We start from the raw sequence: 25,653 nt of genomic DNA on the forward strand, positions 1-25,653 counted from the left end.
TGAGACAGCTCTCTCAGCCACACCTACCTCACAGGCAGTGTTCTCTCTAAGCTGAGTTGGTGTGAGCTAGCTCACCGTTTTTCAGCCTCCGGCTCACACATTTTTGTCTCTGCTCAGGAAGGAGGGCCCCAGAGCAAACTAATGTATGCAGCAGCCAAATCGCTCGCTCACTACTTTAATGCCAGTAGCTCACAAAGTAGAATTTTTGTTCACAACACTCCACAGCTTAGAGGGAACATTGCTCACAGGGTGTCTGTTGTGGGGAGGGGGAGGGAAAGGAGATTGTAAACTGCTCTGAGACTCCTTCGGGTAGTGAATGACGGAGTATACATCCAATCTCCTCCTCTTTAAAATGTTTTAAATTTGTTGCTAAAGAACCCCAAATTGAAATGGTCCATGGAAGTACTTTTGTATGTATTTTCTTCTTCAAATAATTTTGTTTTACTTCCATAAATGAGAATTTTAAAGAGTCTACAGCTGGGCGGGAGGGTGTCTATGGAAAGTGAGAAAGGCTTAAGACACTGGAATTCCGTTGTGACTGGGAAAAGGTAGAGAGGGATAATGGCCACCAAAGGAAGAGCTGGAGTAGGCAGCTTAGTGAAATCCCATTTCCTGACCCATGGCAGCTGTGTCTCAGCTTGCTTCGCTTCTATTTGCCAGGTATTACCAGAACGAGGACCAGAGTTTAGGCTCTTTAAAAAAGTTTAGATCGCTAAGTTGTGAAATGCTGTGCCAGGTATCAATTTCTGCATTTCCCATGAGACACCAGTTTTTGCAGAATATACATTCAGCTGGCCATAACAATACCAATCACATCTTAGGGACTGCCTGTTTTAGTAGATTTATGATTGATAGCCATGAGGTATCCTGTTATCTACTTGGACACCAGGGGAAAGGCAGGGAATCTCCCGTGGGCAGCCCTAGGATCTGGATAGCAGGATCCTTCTGCAGGAGCTGTCCAGGACGAGCATGAGCTAGGGAGGAGAGAGCCTGAACTAGCGCAGGCTGGAGTTTATCTGAAAACTTCTGTAGGGAGCTGATAACCCCACCCCTTCCTGTGTTCATTTGGGTCTTTGATTCTGCAAAGATCCAGAGAGTGCGGTTCTGCTCTTGCACAAGACTAGGGTGTGTTGCCTCAAGGTGCCAGGTGTGTGCTCCTTTGCCTGCTCCAGGCTTTCTAACTTCTTTATTCCTGGAGTCCTGGGAGAGACTCCGGGGGTGCTGGAGATGGATGGTTTCATTCAGGAGGTTCTTGGTCCACCTGTTCTTGGTCCACCTGTTGGGCCAGGGCCCTCCCCCGGAGGCTGTTGGGTACAGGGAGCCTCAGGTATAATGGGGGCCACAGGGGGCTCCTTAGCCCTTGGGGAGTCTTCCTGTTCTTCTGTGGAGACTTCTGAAAAGGGAAGGTCCTGACACACTGAAAGTGACATAATGGTTAGTAACAGTAGCTATGTTTTTTTACGAGTGAGTGACCGTGACTCCGTTTGAAACTAAGATCCCAGTGTCCTGCAATATAGATGATTTCAGTGATCATTTCTTCAGCATTCATCTGATATCCTCTGCCTTTGTCAGCTAGCTGCCATGTTTCATCCGTATTTGTCCTTTCCTGCCTGTGGCGCGACTGCGCATGCTTGCTCGCTTGCTGTAAACAGCGATAGGGAGGCGCTCATGAGACCGTGCGAACTGGTGCTGCCAGACTGGGTTATCTGACTAACCTTGAGGAGGAGGGAGGGCTTGCGTTCCACTGTTGGTGTGAATATTTCTGCTCTCATGAGGCACGGAGACTCTCCCGTTCATTATGTAACCTCCCGCCAGGAGAATTCCCCCGCGCGTGCTCTTGGATTTCATTTGCTTAGCCAATTGCAGCATCCCTGTAGATCATGACAACGGACCTGTAGTCTAATAAAGCATAACGATTCCCTGGAAACGTGTGTGGAGATTTACATGCTGTTGAACCTGACAGCCTTTCACTTTTCTTTCCATTTCTTTCTCAGTCCTCTGCTTGGAGACATACTGAGAGAGACTGCCATATTAGTCTGTTGCAGCGCGCGCGCGGGGGGGGGGACCAGTCTTTTTTCTTTGCCATCAAGTCACAGCTGAATTATGGTGACCCCCGTGGGATTTTCAAGGCTAGGGATGTTCAGAGGTAGTTTGCCATTGCATGGCTCCGCATCACAACCCTGGTATTCCTTGGATGTCTCCCATCCAAATACAAGCCAGGGCTGGCCCCGCTTAGCTTCCAAGATCTGATGAGATCGGGCTAACCTGGGCTATCCCAGTCAGTGGGACAACAAGGATGGGCCAAGATTTTATTCCGGCTTAGCTTCCAAGATCTTGATGTCAGCCGCTTTGGGTCCCCATTGGGGAGAAAGGTGGGATATAAATAAACTAAATAAATAATTTGTGCTGAATTATTTGTGCTGAATTAAAATCCTGTGTGTTCTTAAGGTGCCACTAGACTCCTGTTTGTATCATTGCAGAGATCGACACAGAATTAACGTAGCTGAATGACAGAGGTGCAAGGGCAATTGTGTGGCGGGGTTTACTTCCAGAGGTGCAAGGGCAATTGTGTGGCGGGTTTTACTTTAGCAGGATGCTTGCTTGACTGTCTGAAAATGGCGGCTAAATATTTGAGGTCTTCTCCTGACTGGTGCTAAAGCTTATTCCCCCTCTCCCCCGTTTCCAGGCTGGCAACCTCGATGGTTCCTTCTTGGAGGAGGGGTGTTGTCCTATTACGACTCACGGGAAGATGCTTGGAAAGGTTGTAAGGGAAGTATCCAGATGGCAGTATGTGAAATTCAAGGTAACTAAGAGAGATTTTTATTTATTTGAGACATTTTTATGCTGCCTTTCCACCCAATTTAGGGTCTCCAAAGTGGCGATCAATCAAACATTAAAATATGTTTTAAAATACATATATAAAACAATAAAACAAAACATAAATGGGAGATCAGTGAGGGAAGGCCAAACAAAACAGAAATGTCTTTACCTCCTGGTAGAACACAGTGCTAGAGGGGTACAGATGATTCTCCTTGGGGAAGGACTAGAAGGCCCTTCCTTGGGCTGCAGCCCACTTAGCCTCTGATGGTGGGGGCACCCAAAGAAGGACCTCTGAAGATGACTGTAGTGGCCAGGTTGGTTCATATGGGAATAGGCAGCCCTTAAGGTATAATGCTCCTGCCAACCTAGCAGTTTGAAAGCAAGAAATTGCAAGTAGATAAATAGGTACCACTTCAGTGGGAAGGTAACAGCGTTCCGTGGGCCTTGGTGTTTAGTCATGCCGGCCACATGACCATGGAAATGTCTTCGGACAGCGCTGGCTCTTCGGCTTTGAAACAGAGATGAGCACCGCAACCCTAGAGTTGGATTCGACTGGCTTTCGAGCAAGGGAACCTTTACCTTTACCTTTTAAGGTATAATGGCCCGAAGCCTTAGGGTTTTAAAGGTCAGTACCAGCATTTTGTACCAGCTGTCAGTTCCAGACACTCTTCAATGGCAGCCCCAAGTAGAGTCCACTGCAGTAGTCTAATCTAGCTATTACTAGCCCATGGACCACAGTGGCAAGATATTTTTGCCCGGGAAAGGGTAAAGCTGTTGAAAGGTGCTCTTAGCCACTGCCACCACTTGCTTATCTAACAGGAGGTCCAGCTGTACCAAGCTACAAACCTACTCTTTTAGGGAATGGGTAACCCTCTCTAGATACCTCAGTTCCTGGGTCAATCCTTGTGTCCAGCAGTAGCACCTCTGTTTTGTTGGACTTGCAGGATGACAGTTCTTGCTTATTAGAACATAACATAAGCCTACATTGTCCTACTGTTTTTCAAGCAAGGAGAAGTGTTCTGTATCTATCTTAACTCTGTTCATCTTAGTTCATTCTACAGATAACACACGGATGGATCTTTTTATCCCAGGAGAACAGTACTTCTACCTGAAAGCCAGAAATGCAGCTGAGAGGCAAAAGTGGTTGGTTGCCCTAGGAACTGCCAAAGCCTGCTTGACTGACGTTAGGACACAGAAGGAGAAAGGCAAGCTCTTCTCTGGTCAGGATGCACCTCCAACACACTTCTCAGCTTCCTAAAACAAAATACTATTTGTTTGAATTTCCATTCTCTTCTCTCAGTTGTAGCACTTGGAAATACCAACCAACAAACAAAAACAGACATAATATGTAATACTTCAGTAATGTGTTCTGCTACTCATTTTGAGCATGAACACAATGGCTGCATTCAGAGGTAACAACAAACTGTTTTTTTATCATTACAAGAATGAACCCTGGAAATTCTGTACTGCTTTCCCTGTATTCCCTCCTATCCTTGACATGACTTGATAATAGAAGATTTCTGGTTTGTAACTATGGTTCATTTCTTGCTTACAGTTTCAGATGTATTGATAAACTGTGGTTTGTTGCAAAGTAAGAAAACTTCAGTTCCTAGGTTCCACATAAGGGGAAGAGGAGGAAGGGAGCACGTAAACGTGAAAGCCAGTGTCGTGTAGTGGTTAGAGTTTAGATTCCCGCTCTGCCACTGAAACTAACTAAGTGACCTTGGGGCACACACGCACATGCTCAGCTGACCTTACCTCATAGGGTTATTGTGAGGGTGAAATGGAGGAGAGGAGAACAATGTAAGCTGCACTGGGGAGAAAGGCAAGATATAAATGAAGTGAATAAATAAGTTTGAGAAGCCCAAGACTTGTTCTTGTAATGACAAACCCCGGTTTGTAGCCTGTATGAATGCAGTCCCTTTCTGTAAGGGTTTGTTGATTCATTCGTTGAATATTACAGTCTGTGGGTATAAAAAGTAAGGATGACTGAGTTTAATCATTCTTTATAAAAATCCAGCCAAGACAAAAAGGAGAAGATAATGGGGATGTGTTAGGGAAAATGGGATGAAACTGCTTCTTAAATCTGAATTTAAAAAATGACCATGAATCGTAACTATGTCCTATCTACTAAACCTAATTTAAACCAGTGTTATCACTGGGCCAGTTTCCTGTTTAATGTAAAAAAATACTAGCTATATTCTTTTTAAATTTCTTTAAGTTGTTCTGGGAGCCACTTGTATTCTCCAGACTCCCAGAAATCTGTCTCTTAATTTTCTGATAAGACTCAAGTAATGGTTTTAGTTTAAGGGAGGAATTTATATATTATATTGTTGGTGTTTATAGAACTTGTATTTTATTCATTTTATTGTAAGCTACCTCAGAAATTTATTTTGGAGTAAAAGTGTGGGATGGGAAATGTATGAAATAAATAAAATGAAAGCGACCTATTATCAGACACATGAAAAAATTATGTGCCCTCTTTCCATATTCCTTATACTTTGTTCAAGGCATTTCAAATCTATAATTTCTTTTCTGCCTAGACAATTCTTCATAGTTTTTCACTATCAGTAACTGATCTAATAACCTGGATCAGAGGGGAAACCAATAGCATCAGGCTTGGTTTTTTTTCTTCATCTTTGACCTTTCATACTCCACCTCCAAAACTCCATAGACTAAATAAATGGCCAATCTTCTAAATAGTGTACAGTGTATTTTGAATAATGCCCATTTGTGTTGGGTAGTTTGAAGTATACTGACCAATTTAACAAATTCCTAAAATTGTTTTAACTAGATATGTCTGATTTTGTGTGTATTTGTGTCGTTAGAGTTTACAGAAAACACTGAAGTACTCAAAAAACGAATGGCAGAACTTAGACTATATTGTGACCTCCTTGTTCAGCAAGTGGATAAAACTAAGGAAATGGGCCTATCCAGTGTAGCAGAATTTGAGGTAAATCTGATTTGGTTGAAGATCAGCCACAGCTGAGAGTATCTTATATATCTTTATATCCGTGGCAGTAATGCCATTGTAATAATTTGTAGAAGGAAACATTTCCTTGTATCATTGCATTGTGTTAACTATATGCATTACTGGCAGGCTTCATTCATTCTGAAAAATATTATAGTGTGGCCTGTGTATAAATTGTCAACATGTAGCCAGGAACGACACATGGGAGCCTTTCAAAGCAGCTTGGTATGGAGAACAAAAGCAGGTCTAGCTTTTCCTGTCACCACAGCACTATAATGGATGGTGTCAAACCTGTTGCCATGTATTAAAAACACAGGGACCATTCTGGGTGAGTGGTTGACAAGTATAGGTCAGTGAGAACACAATGTGAGGCTATGTTTTTTGTGGTACAAGATTCTGATTTATTTATTTATTTATTTATTATTTATATTTATACCCCGCCCTCCCCGGAGGCTCAGGGCGGCTAACAACATATAATTAATAACACAGTAAAACAATACAAAATATTAAAATTGCATCATAATTTATAACCTATCTAAAACAAAGCTAGCTAAAACCAAGATGGCGGTCCTCTGAACGTCCCAGTCTTGCCCATAATGCAAAAGAAAGTATTTAGGGCTTTGGCAGTCCATGCCCATATCCAGATGTCCTTCCGGGCGTCGATGGTATACTGATGCATTGATGGTCTAGTGGTGGTGGCGGCTCCTATTCGAAAGCCTGGCGGAAGAGCTCCGTCTTGCAGGCTCTGCGGAACTGTCCTAGGTCCCGCAGAGCCCTGATCTCCTCTGGGAGCTCATTCCACCAGATAGGAGCCGCCACCGAAAACGCCCTGTTCTTGGTCATGGTTAATTTGATGGCCCAGGGGCCCGGTACCTCCAGTAGGTTCTGGCTTCCCGACCGTAGTGCCCTTGGGGGAACATGTGGGGTAAGGTGGTCCCTTAGGTAGGCTGGTCCCTGGCCATATAGGGCTTTAAAGGTGATAACCAGCACTTTGAAGCGAACCCGGTACGCTATTGGCAACCAGTGCAGCGCTTTCAGCACAGGCTGGATGTGATCTCGTCTAGGAAGATCCATCAGCAGCCTGGCTGCAGCATTCTGCACTAGTTGCAGCTTCCGAATTTGCGACATTGTAAAATGTAATATCCTACTCCTCCCACTGTGATACAGTGGATGAACAATGACTCTTATTACATTTCTTTTAAATTCCTCTTTATTCATTTTTCATAACAAAGCAAACAAGAACATGCAAAGAATCCAATAATAAACACTCGACATTCCTACAAATGAGTTACAGTATCATTCAGGTATTTTTGAACTTAAAGCCCCAGAGATAATAATAACAAATAATGAAAGCATCCTTTAAATTTCGATTTTTAGTACGTTACATCAGAACCCATTTTTGGTAGCAGGTATTTATTGGCAATATGCCCCGTGAGGTAAGAAATGAAAATATCGGGAACCAGGTTGATTCAAATTTGAGATTAGAGGACCGTAAAATTTGAGCTCTATGTACTTTATCTGCTATCTTAGCCATCACAAATTGATCCCATATTTTTTCATGCCAGGCTGCTATCATTGGAGGATGAGGAGACCTCTTATTACATTTCTGATAGCTTACCAGAATTAGTAGTATGTGCATTTGCAATGTATTTATGCAAGATGTTATTCTTTTTTCTTTTCAAGCAAGAGAATGGATCTTGGCATAATAAGAATAGCCTTAATTAGCAATAGACCTTCTTCAGCCAAAGCTTACATCCTTATCTTTGGGGATGGGCACGAACCACATTTTTGCAGTTCGGTTCATGGTTTGTGACTGAACCATGAACTGAACCACAAGCCTATGTGAAATGGGAGGTTGGTTTGCAAATCAAACCGGTTTGTATGGGTTTGTGACCTCTCTTTTCTGCTCCCCACTACTTTTTGTGGGGAGCAGAAAGCAGGGTTTAAATATCTCCAAGCCATTTAAACCAAACAGCAAACTGCTCTGCGTGGATCAGCTGTTTAAAGGGGCTTTCTTGAGCAGCAAGCCCCAGGGACTGGCTGCCTAAGAAAGCCCCTTTAAACAGCTGAGCCATGTGGAGCAGGCTTAGCTGTTTAGAGCTTGAGACAACTGAGCTGCAGGAACAGACTGCCCCCATCGCTCTGTTGTTTCCAGGATAAACAGCTGAGGGGCCAGGTGCAGCCTACTCCCATGGTTCAGTTGTTTTGGCAGTTTTTGCAGGGAGGAGAAAGCAGGGGTTTAAATCACTGCTTTTTGCTCCCCACAAACCACCTTAAAAGTTCATGGAGGTCCATGGCCAGGCTGCAGTTTGCAAATTTCAGTTTGCAAACCATGAACAGGTTCATGAGCCTGTTTGTGTCCATCCCTACTTGTCTCCTCTGCTCTTTTTTGCTGCCTAAATAAATATGAGGAGAGAGGAAAAGAGAGCAGATAACCTCCTGATAGGTAATGCCCTCAAAGCTCTATGGCAGGTGTAGAAATTACCTACTGTACCCAGGTGGTCTCAAGCAAGTCTAGATAATGAGACCTCTGCTAGGTCCATTGCATACTTTGATAATGCTGTTCCAGCCATTTATTCGTTGGACAACTTACTTCTGGAGATCTTCCCAGTTAAGAATGGAGACAATGGTAATGTAAAAGACCTCTACATGAGACCAGAAAGCTACTGCCATTCAGAAGACATATTAATGATCTTGATAGACCAATGGTCTGACTCAGTATAAGGGTGCCAGTCATATAATAGTATAAGGCAGAGTGCTAATAGTTTAATTGCAATGGTTGCGTCAGGCCTAAGAAGTGCTTGATACTGGAAATGGTCTTCTGATTTTGCAGAATGAAATTGATATGGGAGCACTGTTGAAATCCACATGTACCACATTCCTGAAGACTCTTGAAGAATGTATGCAGATCGCCAACACAGCCTTCTCTTCAGAACTGCTGCAGTGCACACCATCTGGGTCTCCACATTCAGTAGCTCTCAAATCAAACAAGGTAGAATTGAACAACATCTGATGCTCAAATGTAATTCTCCTTCTCATAGGTAAACAGGTTGTTGTTCCATACTTCAGAATATGTAATCAGTTAGGGTACTACAGTTAACAAGCACATTTTGGTTCTGCCCAAGTTTTGATACTTTGCAAGCAAAAAGGGTGTACAAAAGTGATGTGTTTTGGCCTGTGGTTGGAAAAATCTTTTGAAAAACTGCAGCAAGACCATTTGTGACATGTCCAGTCTATGAGACACCTTTTTATAAATGGAAAGAAACAAACTAGTTTAGGTCTAACAATTTGCAAGAAGTGTTCTTCTAGCTAGCAGGTTGCAGGTTCACTACCACCATAGTTCTGCTGGAACTTCCTGTGCCCCCTCTGGAACAGCATGAGTTATGGCACTATGAGCTGCAACAGAAGGGGAGAATCTCCAAAAGAAATTCGGGATCCCTCTTTGTGCAAGTGTAAGTAGCTTCAGCTTGTGCAAGGGCACCTTCAGAGCCAAGCCAATAATTATGCAATCAAGTTCCAAAAACAAATTGAAAATCCATCAATATGCAATTTTCCAAAAGCAGTTAGCGTTGCAGAGGTCTTCTCCCTCTGGTATGAGGTTCTTTCAATTGGAGAAAGGCTCATTGATTAGTGGAAGGGAGTTACAGGGTCCAATCTAGTCATTTTGTCCCATCTTTCTTCATCAGATCAAGCTGGCCTACAAGTTGTTACCAATATGTATGTACCATTAACATGAATGTTACCTGACCTTGGCTTAGGGCACCCTGTATTTATTTTGGTTACATTTAATTTTGTAGACTTCTATTGCAGACTTCTATTGCAATCCTAAAAAGAGTTTACACTGTTCTAAGGCCCACTGAAATCAATGCGTTTAGAAGAATGTAACTCTTCTTTAGGGTTCCACCATTAATGTTGCCGTGCTTAGATTCTGATGGAAACCCCATCAATGCCTGCCTGCTTGTTTGTTTTAAACTCTTCCACGTTCCTTGAACATATATGTGGACAGCACTGTGACAGAGCCTTTGTGTGTGCAGCCTGCACAATGAAACCTGAAGCAATAGAACAAACAGCCTTTTCTTTTCTTGCAGCTGAAACCTCCTGGCATACCTAGTCACACTATATCAGAAAGGTATGGCACTCTTTTCTTCTTTGTTTGTTAATGCCATTTCTCCCTGGCCTGTGTCGCTGTTAGAAAGCAGCACATATTATGCGGACTATGAATCTTTGAATCTGAATATGTCTTTGAATCTGAAAACTTCCTTCCCCCTAATCCTTAGTCTCTCTACAAGGACTTTTTGTTGGAGACAAATCTATTCTTAGTCAGTTTATTTCCATTGACAGTGGTGCCAGTGAGCTACTTTAAATTCAGTGTTCTCGTTTTAGTGATTTGGGATTGCATTTAAAAAATTTAATATACACCTTATGAAGATATTTTATCGGGCATATGGCTCCTTTAAAAATGGAAATGATTCTGTTGTTTTCAATTTTTCATGCCCCTGTTGAAAAAGGAGAACTTGTGGAGCAGCTAGAACTACACACTTAGAGCTCGTGTTAAAAGCTGAACTACCACCACCGTCTGGTTGGCAAGGAAGGACTGAATTTGTAGTTTCCCCTTCTAAACAGCCAATCACAAAGATTTTTACTTTTAAAGGAGAGTCAGTGTGCCAAGCTTTTATAGCCTTCCAGCACATGGTACCCCTTGGGTGGACCACGGTGCTGGTCCATTGTATGATATTATGCATCTTTCAGTTCTAGATGGCAGACAGATTGAATGTTAGCCTTATTGGTAGAATGTTATTCTTTCTTTGTTTTGGTTTGTTTTTTTCCCACCCAGGCAGATGGAACTGAAAAACTGTGAAAACGGCTCTATATATGCAAACTCTAACTTTCATGAACAAACCCTGGTTGATAACCGGATACCTGTACTCCAGAAAACGGATGAGATGAACTGTGAAGTAAATGATGAGAAGAATTTGACAGGTAACGCACACAGAGTTGTTACTCAGAATTATGAGAGGCAAGTGCAAATGAACACTGTCTGAACATTTTTGCCAGAGTGTGTCATATTTGTTTATTTAAAATGCTTCTATCCTGCCTTCCTCTCACCAAGTGGGACCAAGCAGCTTCTAATAAGACACACAGTACTATAAAAGCAGGGATAAAATCTCTCTTATGTGACAAGTCCCAGGCAGGACAGGTCTCAGTCTTTTCCCCAGTCAGACATTCTTATTCTGCCTTGAGCACAGGAGAAGGTGGGGATGAGCAGCTGGTTTTGCTTGGCCTTGGCTGGAACACAGGCCCTCTCACCAGGAAGAAACAGTAGTAACAGATGGAAGAAGCCCTTAGAACACCTAAGTCATAGGTGTGGACAGGTCTGAGCAGTGATAATGGAAATAGGAAGAAACAAGCTGTGTCAATCAGCCTGATCCATACCCCTGCCGCCTCATAAGGCAGCAACCGATCCCACTTGTTCCTCTTCCCCAATCTGTGTACCCCGCCAGAGATGGGATTTGGCCGGCTACCCATATACCTTCCAGGTTTGCTCCTCAGACACTATGTGTCAGAGAAGCAGGTAAGTATCCAATTAAAGTCCTGCCTGAAATTCAGGGCCTAAACTGAATGGGGAACCTGGAACAAGTAAAGTACACTTTAGGTTTTAATTGGGAGATGATTCATCCAGTATCTTCTGTTCCTTTTAATCCAAGGTGATATCAGTGAAGATGGCAGGAACCAGTTGCCACCGAAAGAGGAGAATCGTGATGGTGAATCTTTGCAGCCCAAGGTCCATTCTGCAAGCCAGTCAACATCGTTGCATTTGGCAGAAGAAGACCAGGATTTTCCTACTTTCTTTAGTGTCATGAGCAATAGGTGATGTGTCACTTGTATGCATAAAGCTGAGTGTGAAGGAACCTTCATCAATTGAATTCGGGTCATGGAACAATTCACTCTGTACACCAGGCAGACATGGCTATAGATACACACATGTTCTTTGATGCAGCACCCGGAAAAATAACTCTGTGGTCATGGGGATTGCTGCAGTCTAGTGTGGTATAGTGGTTAGAGTTTTGGACTAGGATCTGAGAAACCCAAATTTAAATCTCTTGGTTCACATATCAGCATTTCTGTATGTGTGTGTAGACCTGGGTACACCGTTTGCATGCACAGAAGGAGTACGGCATGAACTGACCCTGAGGTTATTGCCAGTTAGCATGATCCAGTTATCAAGTAATTGTAGGAAATGAAGGTCGGTGGTATGTGAATGAACATTTAGTTCAAGGGTAGGCTGCCTTTTTCACCCAAGTGCCATAAGAATCATGAAGATGCTGATGTTCCAGCAAACTGGTGGGGGGGAAGGCCATACTTGGCTACTCGTGCTGGGAACAAGCCAAGACCCAGTGATGCATCCGGCATCTCAGAGATTCACCTTGAACTCAGCTGGTGGTCTCAGAGGTGATGACAGGCATAAGTCATGCCTGTTGCCCTTTCCCACATGGCCGGCCCCAACAGTGCTGCCAGTGACTCGGTTGCTTGGGCAGAGATCTGGCCCAACACACCAAGCAAAAGGGTCTAGTGTGCTGTTGTTGGCACACATAGCAAGTGTTGCCTACACCAATTTAGCTTGTCTTGGCATAAATGTATTTGCTCGAACCAAACAGTGTAGCATAAAAATTAAGATATTCTCTGAAAGCTGTATTGGTTTGAGTAGCCGACTAGAACTATTTTTCGTTATTTTTTTATTCTTCTCTCCCCCCCCAATGTATATTTCTACTGCTTGAAGTTTCATTTCATGCATCTGATGAAGTGGTTTCTAGCCCACAAAACCTTATGCTACAATGCATCTGTTAGTCTTTAAGGTGCCACAAGATTTCTTTTTTGTTGTTTTTAATACTCTCTTTGTGTTCTTGCCTAAAGATTCAGTGATATCGACCTTTTGGAGGATGGTGGCATACCCACAGAAGAATTTCTGCAATCTTGTTATGCAATAGTTCCAGTCTTGGGTAGGTGACTGATAGTTTTCACAGTGACAATATGGAAGGTCTTAGTTGATCAAGTGGAAGTTAATACTCTGCAGCCTTATTGCTTTTTTTGTGAATGTATAGCATGTTGTTTGGAGTCAGAACTTGGATCTTCTGTCTTCTACTTTTACACTATTTGCCAGACTACTGTGGGGACTAAAACACCTTCAGATTGTTTAAACTCCAAGTTCCTATTCATGGAGGGATGGGTGTACTTGCTTGAGGTGATAAAATATCTTAAACCAGCTTAGAGTCAAGCTTCTGTTTGAGTTTGCTAAATAACCATGTCTTTCATTGCTTCTCTTTCCTAATTTGGTCATTGACGGGTATAACTAAACAAACTTTGGCTCATTAAATCCATGTGGATTTTGTTGGAGGCTGGGGATTAGATAGAGCCTTTCCTGAATTAAAAGGTTTGTCCAGAGGAGTGTCAGCTGACAGTGTTAGTCACTCCTGCAGGGATCATTGTCAAATAAGGTGACTTCTGTACTGTTTACACACATTTGAATACGCAGCACACTTTCCCCTCCCCAAGAGGATCACAGTTAATGAAGGTATACAGGACAGGAAAGAGAATCCGCAATTGCCCTTTCAGCAATAGCAGCCATATGCTCAACAAGGCACCCTGAGAGGAAGAAAAATGCATCCAATCCTGTAATGTTTACTGACAAATAGTGCAGGAATTAGGGTGTTGTTCCTTTTAAAGAGGGTTCCATACTAAAGTGGGTCTCCCCAAGAGGATCACAGTTAATGAAGGCATACAGGACAGGAAAGAGAATCCGCAATGGCCCTTTCAACAATAGCAGCCATATGCTCAACAAGGAAGAAAAATGCATCCAATCCTGTAATGTTTACTGACAAATAGTCCAGGAATTAGGGTGTTGTTCCTTTTAAAGAGGGTTCCATACTAAAGTGGGTTCCATACTATTACTATGTTCTTCTGTATTCGTTCCAAGTATGGATAGTGCAGGAATTCAACAATTATAACTTTAAGTTCAGTTCATACATCACACTAAGCCATGGTTGGCATTAACCATGGTTTGGCACCCAAATCTTGGTTATATTTCCAAATGTACAGGCAAATCATGACATAGAGCAGCATATAATCCATTTTATGTCTAGTATGTCATTCTGTGGAATGGCTTCCAGAGATGGAATGATATGTATGTTTGTGGCATCAAGTTGCAGCTGCCTTATGGCGCCCCCAGAAAGAGGCTTTCAAGGCAAGTGAGAAGCAGAGGTGGCTTGCCATATATTTCCAAATGTACAGGCAAATCATGAGTTAGAGCAGCATATAATTCATTTTCTGTCTAGTCTCATTCTGTGGAATGGCTTCCAGAGATGGAAGGCATAAGTCATGCCTGTTGCCCTTTCCCACATGGCCGGCCCCAACAGTGCTGCCAGTGACTCGGTTGCTTGGGCAGAGATCTGGCCCAACACGCCAAGCAAAATGGTCTAGTGTGCTGTTGTTGGCACACGTAGCAAGTGTTGCCTACACCAATTTAGCTTGTCTTGGCATAAATGTATTTGCTCGAACCAAACAGTGTAGCATAAAAATTAAGATATTCTCTGAAAGCTGTATTGGTTTGAGTAGCCGACTAGAACTATTTTTCGTTATTTTTTTATTCTTCTCTCCCCCCCCAATGTATATTTCTACTGCTTGAAGTTTCATTTCATGCATCTGATGAAGTGGTTTCTAGCCCACAAAACCTTATGCTACAATGCATCTGTTAGTCTTTAAGGTGCCACAAGATTTCTTTTTTGTTGTTTTTAATACTCTCTTTGTGTTCTTGCCTAAAGATTCAGTGATATCGACCTTTTGGAGGATGGTGGCATACCCACAGAAGAATTTCTGCAATCTTGTTATGCAATAGTTCCAGTCTTGGGTAGGTGACTGATAGTTTTCACAGTGACAATATGGAAGGTCTTAGTTGATCAAGTGGAAGTTAATACTCTGCAGCCTTATTGCTTTTTTTGTGAATGTATAGCATGTTGTTTGGAGTCAGAACTTGGATCTTCTGTCTTCTACTTTTACACTATTTGCCAGACTACTGTGGGGACTAAAACACCTTCAGATTGTTTAAACTCCAAGTTCCTATTCATGGAGGGATGGGTGTACTTGCTTGAGGTGATAAAATATCTTAAACCAGCTTAGAGTCAAGCTTCTGTTTGAGTTTGCTAAATAACCATGTCTTTCATTGCTTCTCTTTCCTAATTTGGTCATTGACGGGTATAACTAAACAAACTTTGGCTCATTAAATCCATGTGGATTTTGTTGGAGGCTGGGGATTAGATAGAGCCTTTCCTGAATTAAAAGGTTTGTTCAGAGGAGTGTCAGCTGACAGTGTTAGTCACTCCTGCAGGGATCATTGTCAAATAAGGTGACTTCTGTACTGTTTACACACATTTGAATATGCAGCACACTTTCCCCTCCCCAAGAGGATCACAGTTAATGAAGGTATACAGGACAGGAAAGAGAATCCGCAATTGCCCTTTCAGCAATAGCAGCCATATGCTCAACAAGGCACCCTGAGAGGAAGAAAAATGCATCCAATCCTGTAATGTTTACTGACAAATAGTGCAGGAATTAGGGTGTTGTTCCTTTTAAAGAGGGTTCCATACTAAAGTGGGTTCCATACTATTACTATGTTCTTCTGTATTCGTTCCAAGTATGGATAGTGCAGGAATTCAACAATTATAACTTTAAGTTCAGTTCATACATCACACTAAGCCATGGTTGGCATTAACCATGGTTTGGCACCCAAATCTTGGTTATATTTCCAAATGTACAGGCAAATCATGACATAGAGCAGCATATAATCCATTTTATGTCTAGTATGTCATTCTGTGGAATGGCTTCCAGAGATGGAATGATATGTATGTTTGTGGCATCAAGTTGCAGCTGACTTATGGCGACCCCAGAAAGAGGCTTTCAAGGCAAGTGAGAAGCAGAGGTGGTTTGCCATTGCCTTTCACTGCAGAGTCTTCCTTGGTAGTCTCTCCTTTAAGTACAGGCCCTGCTTAACTTCTGATATCTGATGAGACCAGCCTATACTATACCATTACACATCCCCAGACAGTGCAATAGGCATAATTACATTTTGTTAATTCAGATAACCAAACTAAACCATATTTGATCCAAACCCGAAGAGGTTTGCAAACCTTTGTCGAATTACAGTTTGTAATGCACCTTTGCTGGCTGATGACCAACCATGGCTTGATAATCCAAACATAACAATAAGCCATAGTTAAGCTTCCTTCACCAAGTTTGGATGAGCCTTAGCATTTGTCTATATCTCAATAAATATAATACATAATATACTGTTATTTTTATTTGGAGGAACACTCAGAAGCATGGTAAAGTTTTTCGACAGTCACCTCCAGTGGTTTACACAGGATGTTTGCTTATGGATACATGGCAGATTATGCAAAAAAAATCACAAATTCATCCTTTCCCTCTTCTACAATTTAAATAGCCCTTCCAAAGCTGCAGTTGTCATCTTATTCACACAGAGCTAATTGAAGCTTCAGAGGCATTATTTAAATTACAAAACAGGCATGGCAGAAAGAGTCAAACACCCTGTCCAGCACTGTCCCTTCCCCAATTTCAAAGTCGCTCTCTGGCATTGCTAACTAGCTTTTAGAAAATCAAAACATTCCAGGCATAATTCCAGGGCTCTTCCATGGGATTCCTTTTCTCTGTCTTCAGGGCAAAGATCAGAGTGAGTACATATGCACCAAGGAGCGTGGTTAGCCCTTTCCTGCATGGCTCTTCCAATGGCATCCTTATTATCATTTTATTTTCATTTCATAACTATTTTATATTAGTTGTATCTCCTTTGAGGCACTGTTATAATTTGAGGCTTCTTATGGCTGCCAGTAGCTCGGATAAAGGCATCTTGCATTCAACACAAGGCAGCCCTGCTCAGTCCGTGGGCTGATACAGAAAGGAGAAGAACCCCCCCCAGATATTCTAGAAGCAGCAACTGTGTTGCTTTCCCCACTGAGTTCCTGTTACGACCAGCTTGGCATGCCTTTGGCCGCCGCCTCCACAAGCCTGCAAAGAATGGGCTCATTGATTTGAGATTCTGCCACTTGACTCTGGGAACTTTGGGAAGCAAAACTGTGATACATACAAGGAGATATGGGATGCTGAAACCTTCGCCCCCATCCTTCTGTGCTGATAGATCAAAATTAAAGCATCATTAAATTAAAGCATCATTAAAGCATCTTAAGAAATTATTTTCTTTTTCCTAGACAAACTTGGATCCACAGTCTTCGCTCCTGTTAAGATGGACTTTGTAGGAAACATCAAGGTAACCACTGTCACCCTTACCTTCCAGTTCCTAATTGCCACATTAGCTATTTTCAAAGTGGGCATGGAAATAATTCTGTGGATGCTACCTGGAGGCAAAGCAAACTAGACCCCTGCATGTTTCTCTGTTTGCTCATCTGTTTCTTGGTCAGTAACTGTTTCCACACTCTGCTATGGCTAGATGCCACACAGGTCAGTGGCTCTTTCCAAGAACCATGATGACCAAACCAGCTACATGATTCCAATCTGTGGTCCTTTCTGCACTAGACCTTAAATCCTGGTTCAACCCTGTCCCCGAACTTACTTTCTACACGACACGTGATTTCACCCCTGTAATTATCTCGGGGTATTTTTTGTTTCCACATTACATTGAGGTCACCCCGGTTTCACCCCACACTTGTCCCTGGGATAAACGGGTGCTGCTATAACCAGGGATAAATGCAAGGTGTTTGTCTTGCTAGTTGAACTCTGATAAAACCAGGGATGAGATCCAAGTGTAGAAAGGACCTGTGCTATCTCTTAGTGTCAGTTAGATGGCAAAAAAATATATCAGAATTTGGCCCCATCTATGTGATTCTGGAGTTGAAACACTTATCAAAGTGACCTGAAATGTTCTAGCACGGTGATGGTGAACCTTTTAGAGACCGAGTGCCCAAACTGCAACCCAAAAGAGGAAGAAGAAGAGGAAGAGATTGGATTTATACCCCGCCCTTCACTTGGAGTCTCAGAGCGGCTTACAAACTCCTTTCCCTTCCCCTCCCCATAACAGACACCCTGTGAGGTGGGTGGGGCTGAGAGAACTCTGACACAAACTGCTCTTTCAGGAACAGCTGTGCCAGAGCTTGTGACTGACCCAAGGTCACATCAGCAGCTGCAAGTGGAGGAGTGGGGAATCAAACCCAGTTCTCCCAGATTAGAGTCCGCACACTTAACCACTACACCAAACTGGCACAAAACCCACTTATTTATCGCAAAGGGCCAACATGGCAATTTAACCTGAATACTTTAGAAAAAAACAACTCATACATTAACATAAGATGATACAAACAAAGTAAGGAAAGCAATCCCAAATGCTTTCATTTACTTAAAATTATTTGGCAGAGAATTCCACACTTTAATGACAATCTGGGCCTGGCTGGGGCGATGGCACGCATGCCCACTGAGTGCCGCCTCTGGCACGCGTGCCATAGGTTCGCCACCGCTGTTCTAGCAGAACAGTCTTAACTGGGCTGGACTTCTCCCTTCTGATAAAGAGTCATTTCATTATATTGCACTGTGTTAAGAATTCTACTTTGTTACTCTCCCATTCTTTGTGACCATTCTGTGTTTTCCCAGTAAATATCACCATAAGAAACCACTTTTGCAATCCAGCAACATTCTACCTTGGGCATCCTTTTATGTCATTTCTGTTCAGATGTCCCTGACATCCAAACAATTTTTGAAATCTATCAACTGTGAAAAAAGGCTGTGGTCTAGCTCAGAGGTAAAGAACATCTTGCCTATAATATTAGTCAGCATTACAGGTTTATTCCAAGAATTCCTCCAATAACATTTGAAAAGGCTTCTAAGTGATAAGTACAAGTAGTACTATTATAATTATTAATTGGATATAGGTACATATTTAAAGCATTTTGATACCTCTTTTTGAGAAGCCCAATGCGGTTTACCGATATTGGTAAAGCAATCCTGAAAACACAGCCTAAACAAACAGAAATCCAGAAGCCAAAATGTAACCAAAGTATAAACAAATGCAATATATACTACATATAAACAAAGTAGACCCGAAACACAGGGCCTCTGAGATGCCACCATCTGCTTCTCATTTTTATTCATATCTGTCAAAATAGTCATGAATGATTAGACGGTTATACTGCAAAAGAAGACTCCTCCTGTGTTCAGAGTTTAACGTGGTTCAGCCTACTCTCTGCAGAACAGTTCAATATCAGATCCCTGTGGCATTTCTTGGAATCAGTATTTAATTGCAACATTGGCCCTCATTTCTCAGAAACTAGACCGTTTGGAATTCCTGCACGATGATGCAAGATGAAAGGGTAGCATGTGCACATCTATCCAAAATATCAAACTTCTTGTAAGGACAGTAGTTTAGGTAGACTGTATTTTGTGTCGGAAAAACCATAGGGATCATTTCACTGAACTCCATCCACAGAACCAACCGCATCCATACCACATCCTACAAATGTACTTGGTTTTTCTTCTGTTGTGTGCATGGATATACCTTCCATGTCTGTGCTCTGCTTCCTGCATCTGATAATGTCAACAGGTATCTATGAATGCCACAACGGATTACTTGCACTCTAAGGGGCAAACTTTCTTTGTCCTTTTATGCACATTTTGAAACATCCGTATGCTTGACATGGTTTGAGAGGTCTATCTAATATGCAGTGCATTATACAGTGCTTTGAGAATATTTCTCATGAAAGACTGTCACCAGCTGTATGATCTGTTTTCCCATCCCTTCCAGAAAATAAATCAGAAATATATAACCAACAAAGATGAGTTCAATACTCTTCAGAAAATTGTCCTCCATGAAGTGAACACCGAAGAAGCCCAAGTTAGAAACTCTGCAACCGAGGCTCTCCTCTGGCTTAAAAGGTAAACTGTCTGACTTTTGAAACATTGATAGGTAACATCCTAATTGACACCTCCTTGTTCAAGTTCCCGTAAACAATCAAGGCTTCTCAATGTAGACTCTAGAAGGATACATAGTGGGATGTGTTTAACAACCAGCAATATCAGTAAATGTTCTCCTTTGCCATCCTGGCCTTCAAATGCCAAATGAATCAGATGATTAGGAAATCTCAAATACCTCTGCAAGTTAGCAGAATTTAAATCTGTACTTAATCTGAGATTTGCAAGGTTGAAAATCCACACAATACTGCTAAACTCAATCCTGACACCTGCTCTGCTGGCAGGCTTTCATTCACCTTGATCTTTGTGACAAATGCTTTGTGTTAAAATTACTCATTTCATTTATTTATTTGAATATTTTGATCCCTCCTTTCAGTAAAAAAACAACAACCACCAAGGCAGCTAACGATAAACTAGACAGTTTTCAAACTAAAATATAAAAATGCTGTTTAAAAAAACCACAGTCACAGAACACTAAGGAGCAAACCAGCATTAGGGCTAAATGTAGAATAGTAGCAAAAGCCGCCTGCAGAACAAAGTTTTGGTCCAATGGCACCTTTAAGACCAACAAATTAGCATACAACACCTTGTCCTTGTGTCTGTTAAAGGTAAAGGTAAAGGTTCCCTTGCTCGAAAGCCAGTCAAATCCGACTCTAGGGTTGCGGTGCTCATCTCCGTTTCAAAGCCGAAGAGCCAGCGCTGTCCGAAGACATTTCCGTGGTCATGTGGGCAGCATGAGTAAACACCAAGGTGCACGGAACACTGTTACCTTCCCACTGAAGTGGTACCTATTTATCTACTTGCAATTTCTTGCTTTCGAACTGCTAGGTTGGCATGAACTGGAACTAGAGACGGGAGCTCACTCCATCATGCAGCACACTCGGGTCTTGAACTGCTGAACTACCAACCTTCCACAGCCTGCAGTTCAGCGTCTTAACCACTTGAGCCACCGCAGCTCCTTGTGTCTGTTAAATGTCTTCAATATAGTGTATGCTAATTTGCTGCTCACTCTCTACCTATATGTATGGACTAGCAACTTCCATTTCAATGTATCTGAAGAAGTGTGCATGCACACAAAAGCTTATGGCTTGAATAAAACTTTGTTGGTCTTAAAGGTACCCCACTGGACTCGATTTTTACTCTGCTGCTTCAGACCAACATGGCTACCCACCTGAATCTAAAAACCACATGCATTCATCCACAGCAATATCCAGTCTCCAAGACAGTGTGGTACAGTGGTGATAGTATCAAACTAGGACCTGGGAAACCCAAGTTCAGATGCCCACTCTACCATGGATACTTGCTGGGTGACCTTGGGCCAGTCACACACACTCAGCCTAACCTACCTCACAGGGTCATTGTGAGGATAAAACAGAAGAGAGGAGAATGCGGTAAGCTGCTTTGGGTCCCCATTGGGGAGAAAGGCGAGATATAAATGAAGTAAAAAAAATTCCAAACATCACATTAAATCAAACAAACAAACAAATACCTTTTATTGGCATAAAATATTAGACAGTTGCCATTAGGGTAAAACAATCCTATAAAATTTATGGAAAATAAATAACTTCTAAAAGCATTACAAAGGTATGTCTATTTATATGAGCTTAAATTATAGCAAGATAAAATTTTGCCCAACCACAAAACCTTGAATTAAATTATACAAACTCATTGAACTCAATTAGAATGATCAGGGACATTTTTCCGTTTTATAAGACCATAAAAGAACTTGGCAGTCAATTCAATAATCTCCGAATCTCGAGAAGTAAGGAGGTAGTGTAGCTTGCTTCCGTCCAGTTGGCATGCTACCTTGCTAAGGGGGACTTCCAGAAATTTCGCTCGAATGTCGTTTAGCAAATTACAACGTAAAAGTACATGCACAACTGTTTCTATTTCACTCTTATTGCATCCGCAATATCTAATTGCATAAGGGATTTTCTTATTTCTCCCCTCAAGAATAGCAGAGGGGAGAACATTGAACCGTGCTAGCATATAAGCTCTGCACAATTGTGGTGATATCAGGGAGAAGAAATATTGTGGTGGAGCACCAGAGAGCATCACATTAAATCAAAAGTCTGACATTATCCTAAAAGATAGTTTGAATCATGCCAAGCAAGCCTCGCTTAGGATGAGGTCCATATGTTTTGCAGCAAATAACACTGGTATCTCTACACCTGTGTTACCACAGGGTTTTCTGCAACAAACCCTGACTGAAGTGCAAGCATCTCTGGGCATGCATGCCCTGATTGAACCAGGGATGCAGATTCTATATAATAAATATTCAACATGTGTGTAGTGCTGTCAGTGTTCAAAGTGCTTCACGTACATGATCCCAATAATGCTTACAAGAGCCCTGTAAAGTCAGGTGGTATTTTTGTCCCCATTTTGCAGATGGGAGACTGAGGCCGAAAGAGAACTCTAGCGAGTTTGTGGCTAAACTGAGATTTGAACTGACAACACCCCGGCTCATTCTCTTATGCATATTCAACAATTAGGTTTGTATAAAATGATTTCAGAAGCACAATAAAGGCAGTAGATGATGGGTGGGCAGAAGGCTCAGGACAGGAGCAGTCCCAGCGATTCTCCTAGCACTACCAGGCAAGCCAGTAAGACTGTGAGGTGATGATTTGTACTTAGTCTGTGAGGTAGTGGTTTTCTCTTAAAAAATAGACGACAAATTGTGATAAGATGTGGAACTACGTGATAAAAAGCGTAGACTGTACAAGATTTACATGGCACATAATAGAATCATGTCTAAAATGCCTAATGCAGAACTAGTCATACTGATTAACAGGCCTTGAAGTTTTTCTAAGGGGAGGTTTGTGAGAGACTTTGCTGATTAAATGGAAACTTTGCTTATGGCAATCAATATTTGTTTTTATTACTCTCTATTTTCAGTTTTCATAAGTAATACTTTTAAATATATATTTCACTGTTTTTCATGTATAACCAACACCCCACAAGACAGCATCTTCTTCTCGTAAAAAATTAAGTAACAAATTGAAGTTGGTGATATAATGTCACCATTATGGTCTTGTTCCAAACAGGGGTTTAAAATTTCTGAAGGAGTTTTTAACAGAGCTAAAGAACGGAGAGAAGAATATTCAAACAGCACTGAGTAAGTACATAATATTTTATGGAAAAATACAAAATGCCAAATAAACTGGAGGGCAGTCTGTTTTCTGTCATTTTCATTACTAGAGCTCTCATTTAGTGACCTTATAATGAAAATTATGCTTGGAAATTGAACATGTTTGCTCTGAGAAGAGCATTCATTGATTTTGTCTTTTTGAAAAGCCTGTTGGAATGCCTTCCTGTTGCATACCCCCTGTGACCCGAACTCCCAACACAGCAAGCGGGGTCTGGTCGTAGCCTGGGCACGCTGCACCAAATGGCCACTATGAGAGCGCTCTCCTGTAATTGGACGAGCCGCTGACATGACCTGAATCCACAACAGAGGGTGAACCTGGTCCCAGGGTAGCATGGGGTTCCGAGCTGCCCGCATGCAAAACTCCTCATCGTACTGCTGCAAGGCCGGGCCCGCAAAACCCAAGTAACGTCAGCACATAAAATGCTTTCTTTTCTATGTGATTCCAGATAATGCTTATGGCAGAACATTACGACAGCACCATGGGTGGGTCGTCCGTGGAGTTTTTGCGGTGAGTCGGTACTGCCTTAGTCATCCATGGTGATAATGAGGTCAGATTCCTTTAATCCACATACTTCATATGTAACAGACACTCTCTGAGTAGACCTCTGTGTATTAAAATAATGTTTTCCTAACCTTTGCCTGACAACCGGTTTCTACATAGTCTCAACTTAAGCTGAGTTAAACCCTTCTAGGTCTATTTATTTTAGTGGATGGTATAACTCTGCCTAAGATGACACTGAAGAAAAGGATATCACTAACTTCTCCTCAGCGTTACCAGCACATTGAGAGGTTTGTAATGATGAGAGCATGTTTTGCGGAGTGTCTGGCTACTCAGTATCAAAAAATTTATCAAATAGCTTTTCTAACTCCTGAGACAATTCCTACGTGTGTGGCCTTCCCTTTCTCATTTAATGCCACAGAAAGCCATAGATAGAGAATGTCCAAATAGATTATTTCATATTTTTCTGTTCTCCTCTGATCGCCACCTCTTCCTTACCACTTATACATGAGACCAAAGACCACAGGCAGAAGACAAATGAAAGCCAGAGAGAACTATGAGGGATCGGAGTAGGGGATAGCTGACTTCTTCCTGGGGTCTTATTTTTAAGGCTGAGCCATCTTGTGTTGTTTTCTGACATTTTTTTCTGACAGTAGTTAAATGTGTGCTTTCATCAGAAATATCTCTGGTCTAGTTATCTCTTTCCAAGTACAGAAATTCAAGATCAGAATATGACTTTGCATTAAGTCTGCATTTTTGCAATTGAGGGGTCTGGACATGGTCCATATTTCTGTGGTGGCTCCTTCCGCTGTGTAACATGAGGAACTACACTGGAAATAAAAGGATGGATGCCAGATAGAGGTTGTTTCCCTTTTAGAAGCTTGGGTCCAGATGTAATGGCATATTAGGATTTGCCACTATATGAATGAGCTTGGTGTTGACGCTTAGCGTTGCGTGCTCTCCTTCCCTCTGTCTTTCACACTTGGCCAGCTAATTAAAGATATCCACTTTCACTGCAAACCATAATTTACCATTATGTCTGAACCAGAAAACCACAGTTCATATTTTCCCTGCATACAGGATTCCAAATTGTGAATAAAATGTAGTTTAAGGGCTGTTATCTTTAGTATTGTAAGCTTCCCTCTGGTGCCTGACTGATGTAGTTGCTGGAAGAGGAACAGATAACTATTTATGTCACATATGTTTTCAGTTAACTCTCCATTTGCCCAGGGGCATAAAGTAAATAGGAAGGGGCCATAGCTTAGTGGCAGAGCATCTTCTTGGCTTGCCCAAGGTCCCAGGTTCAGTTCCTGGCATCTCCAGTTTAAAGGATTGGGTTGTAGGTGATGTGCAAGACCTCTGCCTGAGACCTTGAAGATCTGCTGCCCGTCAGAGTTGACAATATCGACCTTGATGGACTGATGGTCTGATTCAGTGCGAGGGAGGCAGCTTCCTGTATTCACATGACTTAAAGCGGCAAAGAATATATCTGAGAAACTTTAAGGAGCGGCAAAGAATATATCTGAGAAACTTTTAAGAAATAAGAGAGGCCATGTTGGACCAGGCCAAGAGCTCATCCAGTCCAACACTCTGTGTCACACAGTGGCCACAACGCAGGTGGCTTTGATGCTGCCTAAACATTCTGAGGAGGGAAATCCCTGATTTCCCCTGATTCCCCCCATGCTTGGCAGACATCCAGCTTCCCCTGATCTAGCCTTAGGTGTCCCCTATTCCCACCATGTTGGGAGGAAGCATTTGGAACTGCGGCAGGAGGGGGAAAGTGAGAAAATGTTAGGTGGGAGTCAGCACCTTGTCTTGTCATTACTACTGTCGCTGTAATGTAAGTAAGTTGTAGCCTGCCAGTCTGCTCAGCTGAAGATGTGCTGAAGAAGCTTTTCCTAAGGTGAGACTCTTCCTCTGGAAAAAAAACCCCTCCTTCTCCTGGAAGAAGACCCTGCACTTAGCAGAGTTTTCGCTGCAGCCTGTGATCCCTAAACACTGGGAAGCATAAACCTTAAAATGTGGACAGGAATACAAAATTTATGTAGACATCAAAAAAACTTGCCCAGTGGTGAATAGCAGACCTGGTTGCATAAACTTTAAGCCATTGTTAAGAGCCATCTGCCTTAGGGGGCTTGTTGACTCCTGGCAACCGTGTTTGCTGTGGATGATGGATTCACCTACAATCTCAGCTTTCAGGATGTGTCTGCTTTTGTTTTCACGCTGTGAAACAGG

The 25,653-nt window shown here is 42.2% G+C and overlaps 1 protein-coding gene across 2 annotated transcripts in view; it reads left to right on the plus strand.

Annotated features, from left to right (window-relative positions):
• PLEKHA8 (pleckstrin homology domain containing A8) overlaps positions 1–25,653 on the plus strand; it is a 45,169-nt gene that overhangs the window by 12,691 nt on the left and 6,825 nt on the right. For both annotated transcript variants that reach the window (XM_015429699.1, XM_015429698.1), the window contains exons 2-13: positions 2,687–2,803; positions 3,870–4,040; positions 5,649–5,773; positions 8,625–8,783; positions 9,880–9,920; positions 10,626–10,771; positions 11,497–11,659; positions 12,704–12,789; positions 17,065–17,123; positions 19,605–19,735; positions 22,816–22,886; positions 23,366–23,427. In XM_015429699.1, the coding sequence (XP_015285185.1) occupies positions 2,687–2,803; positions 3,870–4,040; positions 5,649–5,773; positions 8,625–8,783; positions 9,880–9,920; positions 10,626–10,771; positions 11,497–11,659; positions 12,704–12,789; positions 17,065–17,123; positions 19,605–19,735; positions 22,816–22,886; positions 23,366–23,427 (1,331 nt within the window). The remainder of the gene's footprint in view (positions 1–2,686; positions 2,804–3,869; positions 4,041–5,648; positions 5,774–8,624; positions 8,784–9,879; positions 9,921–10,625; positions 10,772–11,496; positions 11,660–12,703; positions 12,790–17,064; positions 17,124–19,604; positions 19,736–22,815; positions 22,887–23,365; positions 23,428–25,653) is intronic.

The sequence above is a fragment of the Gekko japonicus genome, unplaced genomic scaffold (assembly GCF_001447785.1).
Source record: "Gekko japonicus isolate JY-2015 unplaced genomic scaffold, Gekko_japonicus_V1.1 scaffold767, whole genome shotgun sequence".
NCBI classification, from domain to species: Eukaryota; Metazoa; Chordata; class Lepidosauria; order Squamata; family Gekkonidae; genus Gekko; species Gekko japonicus.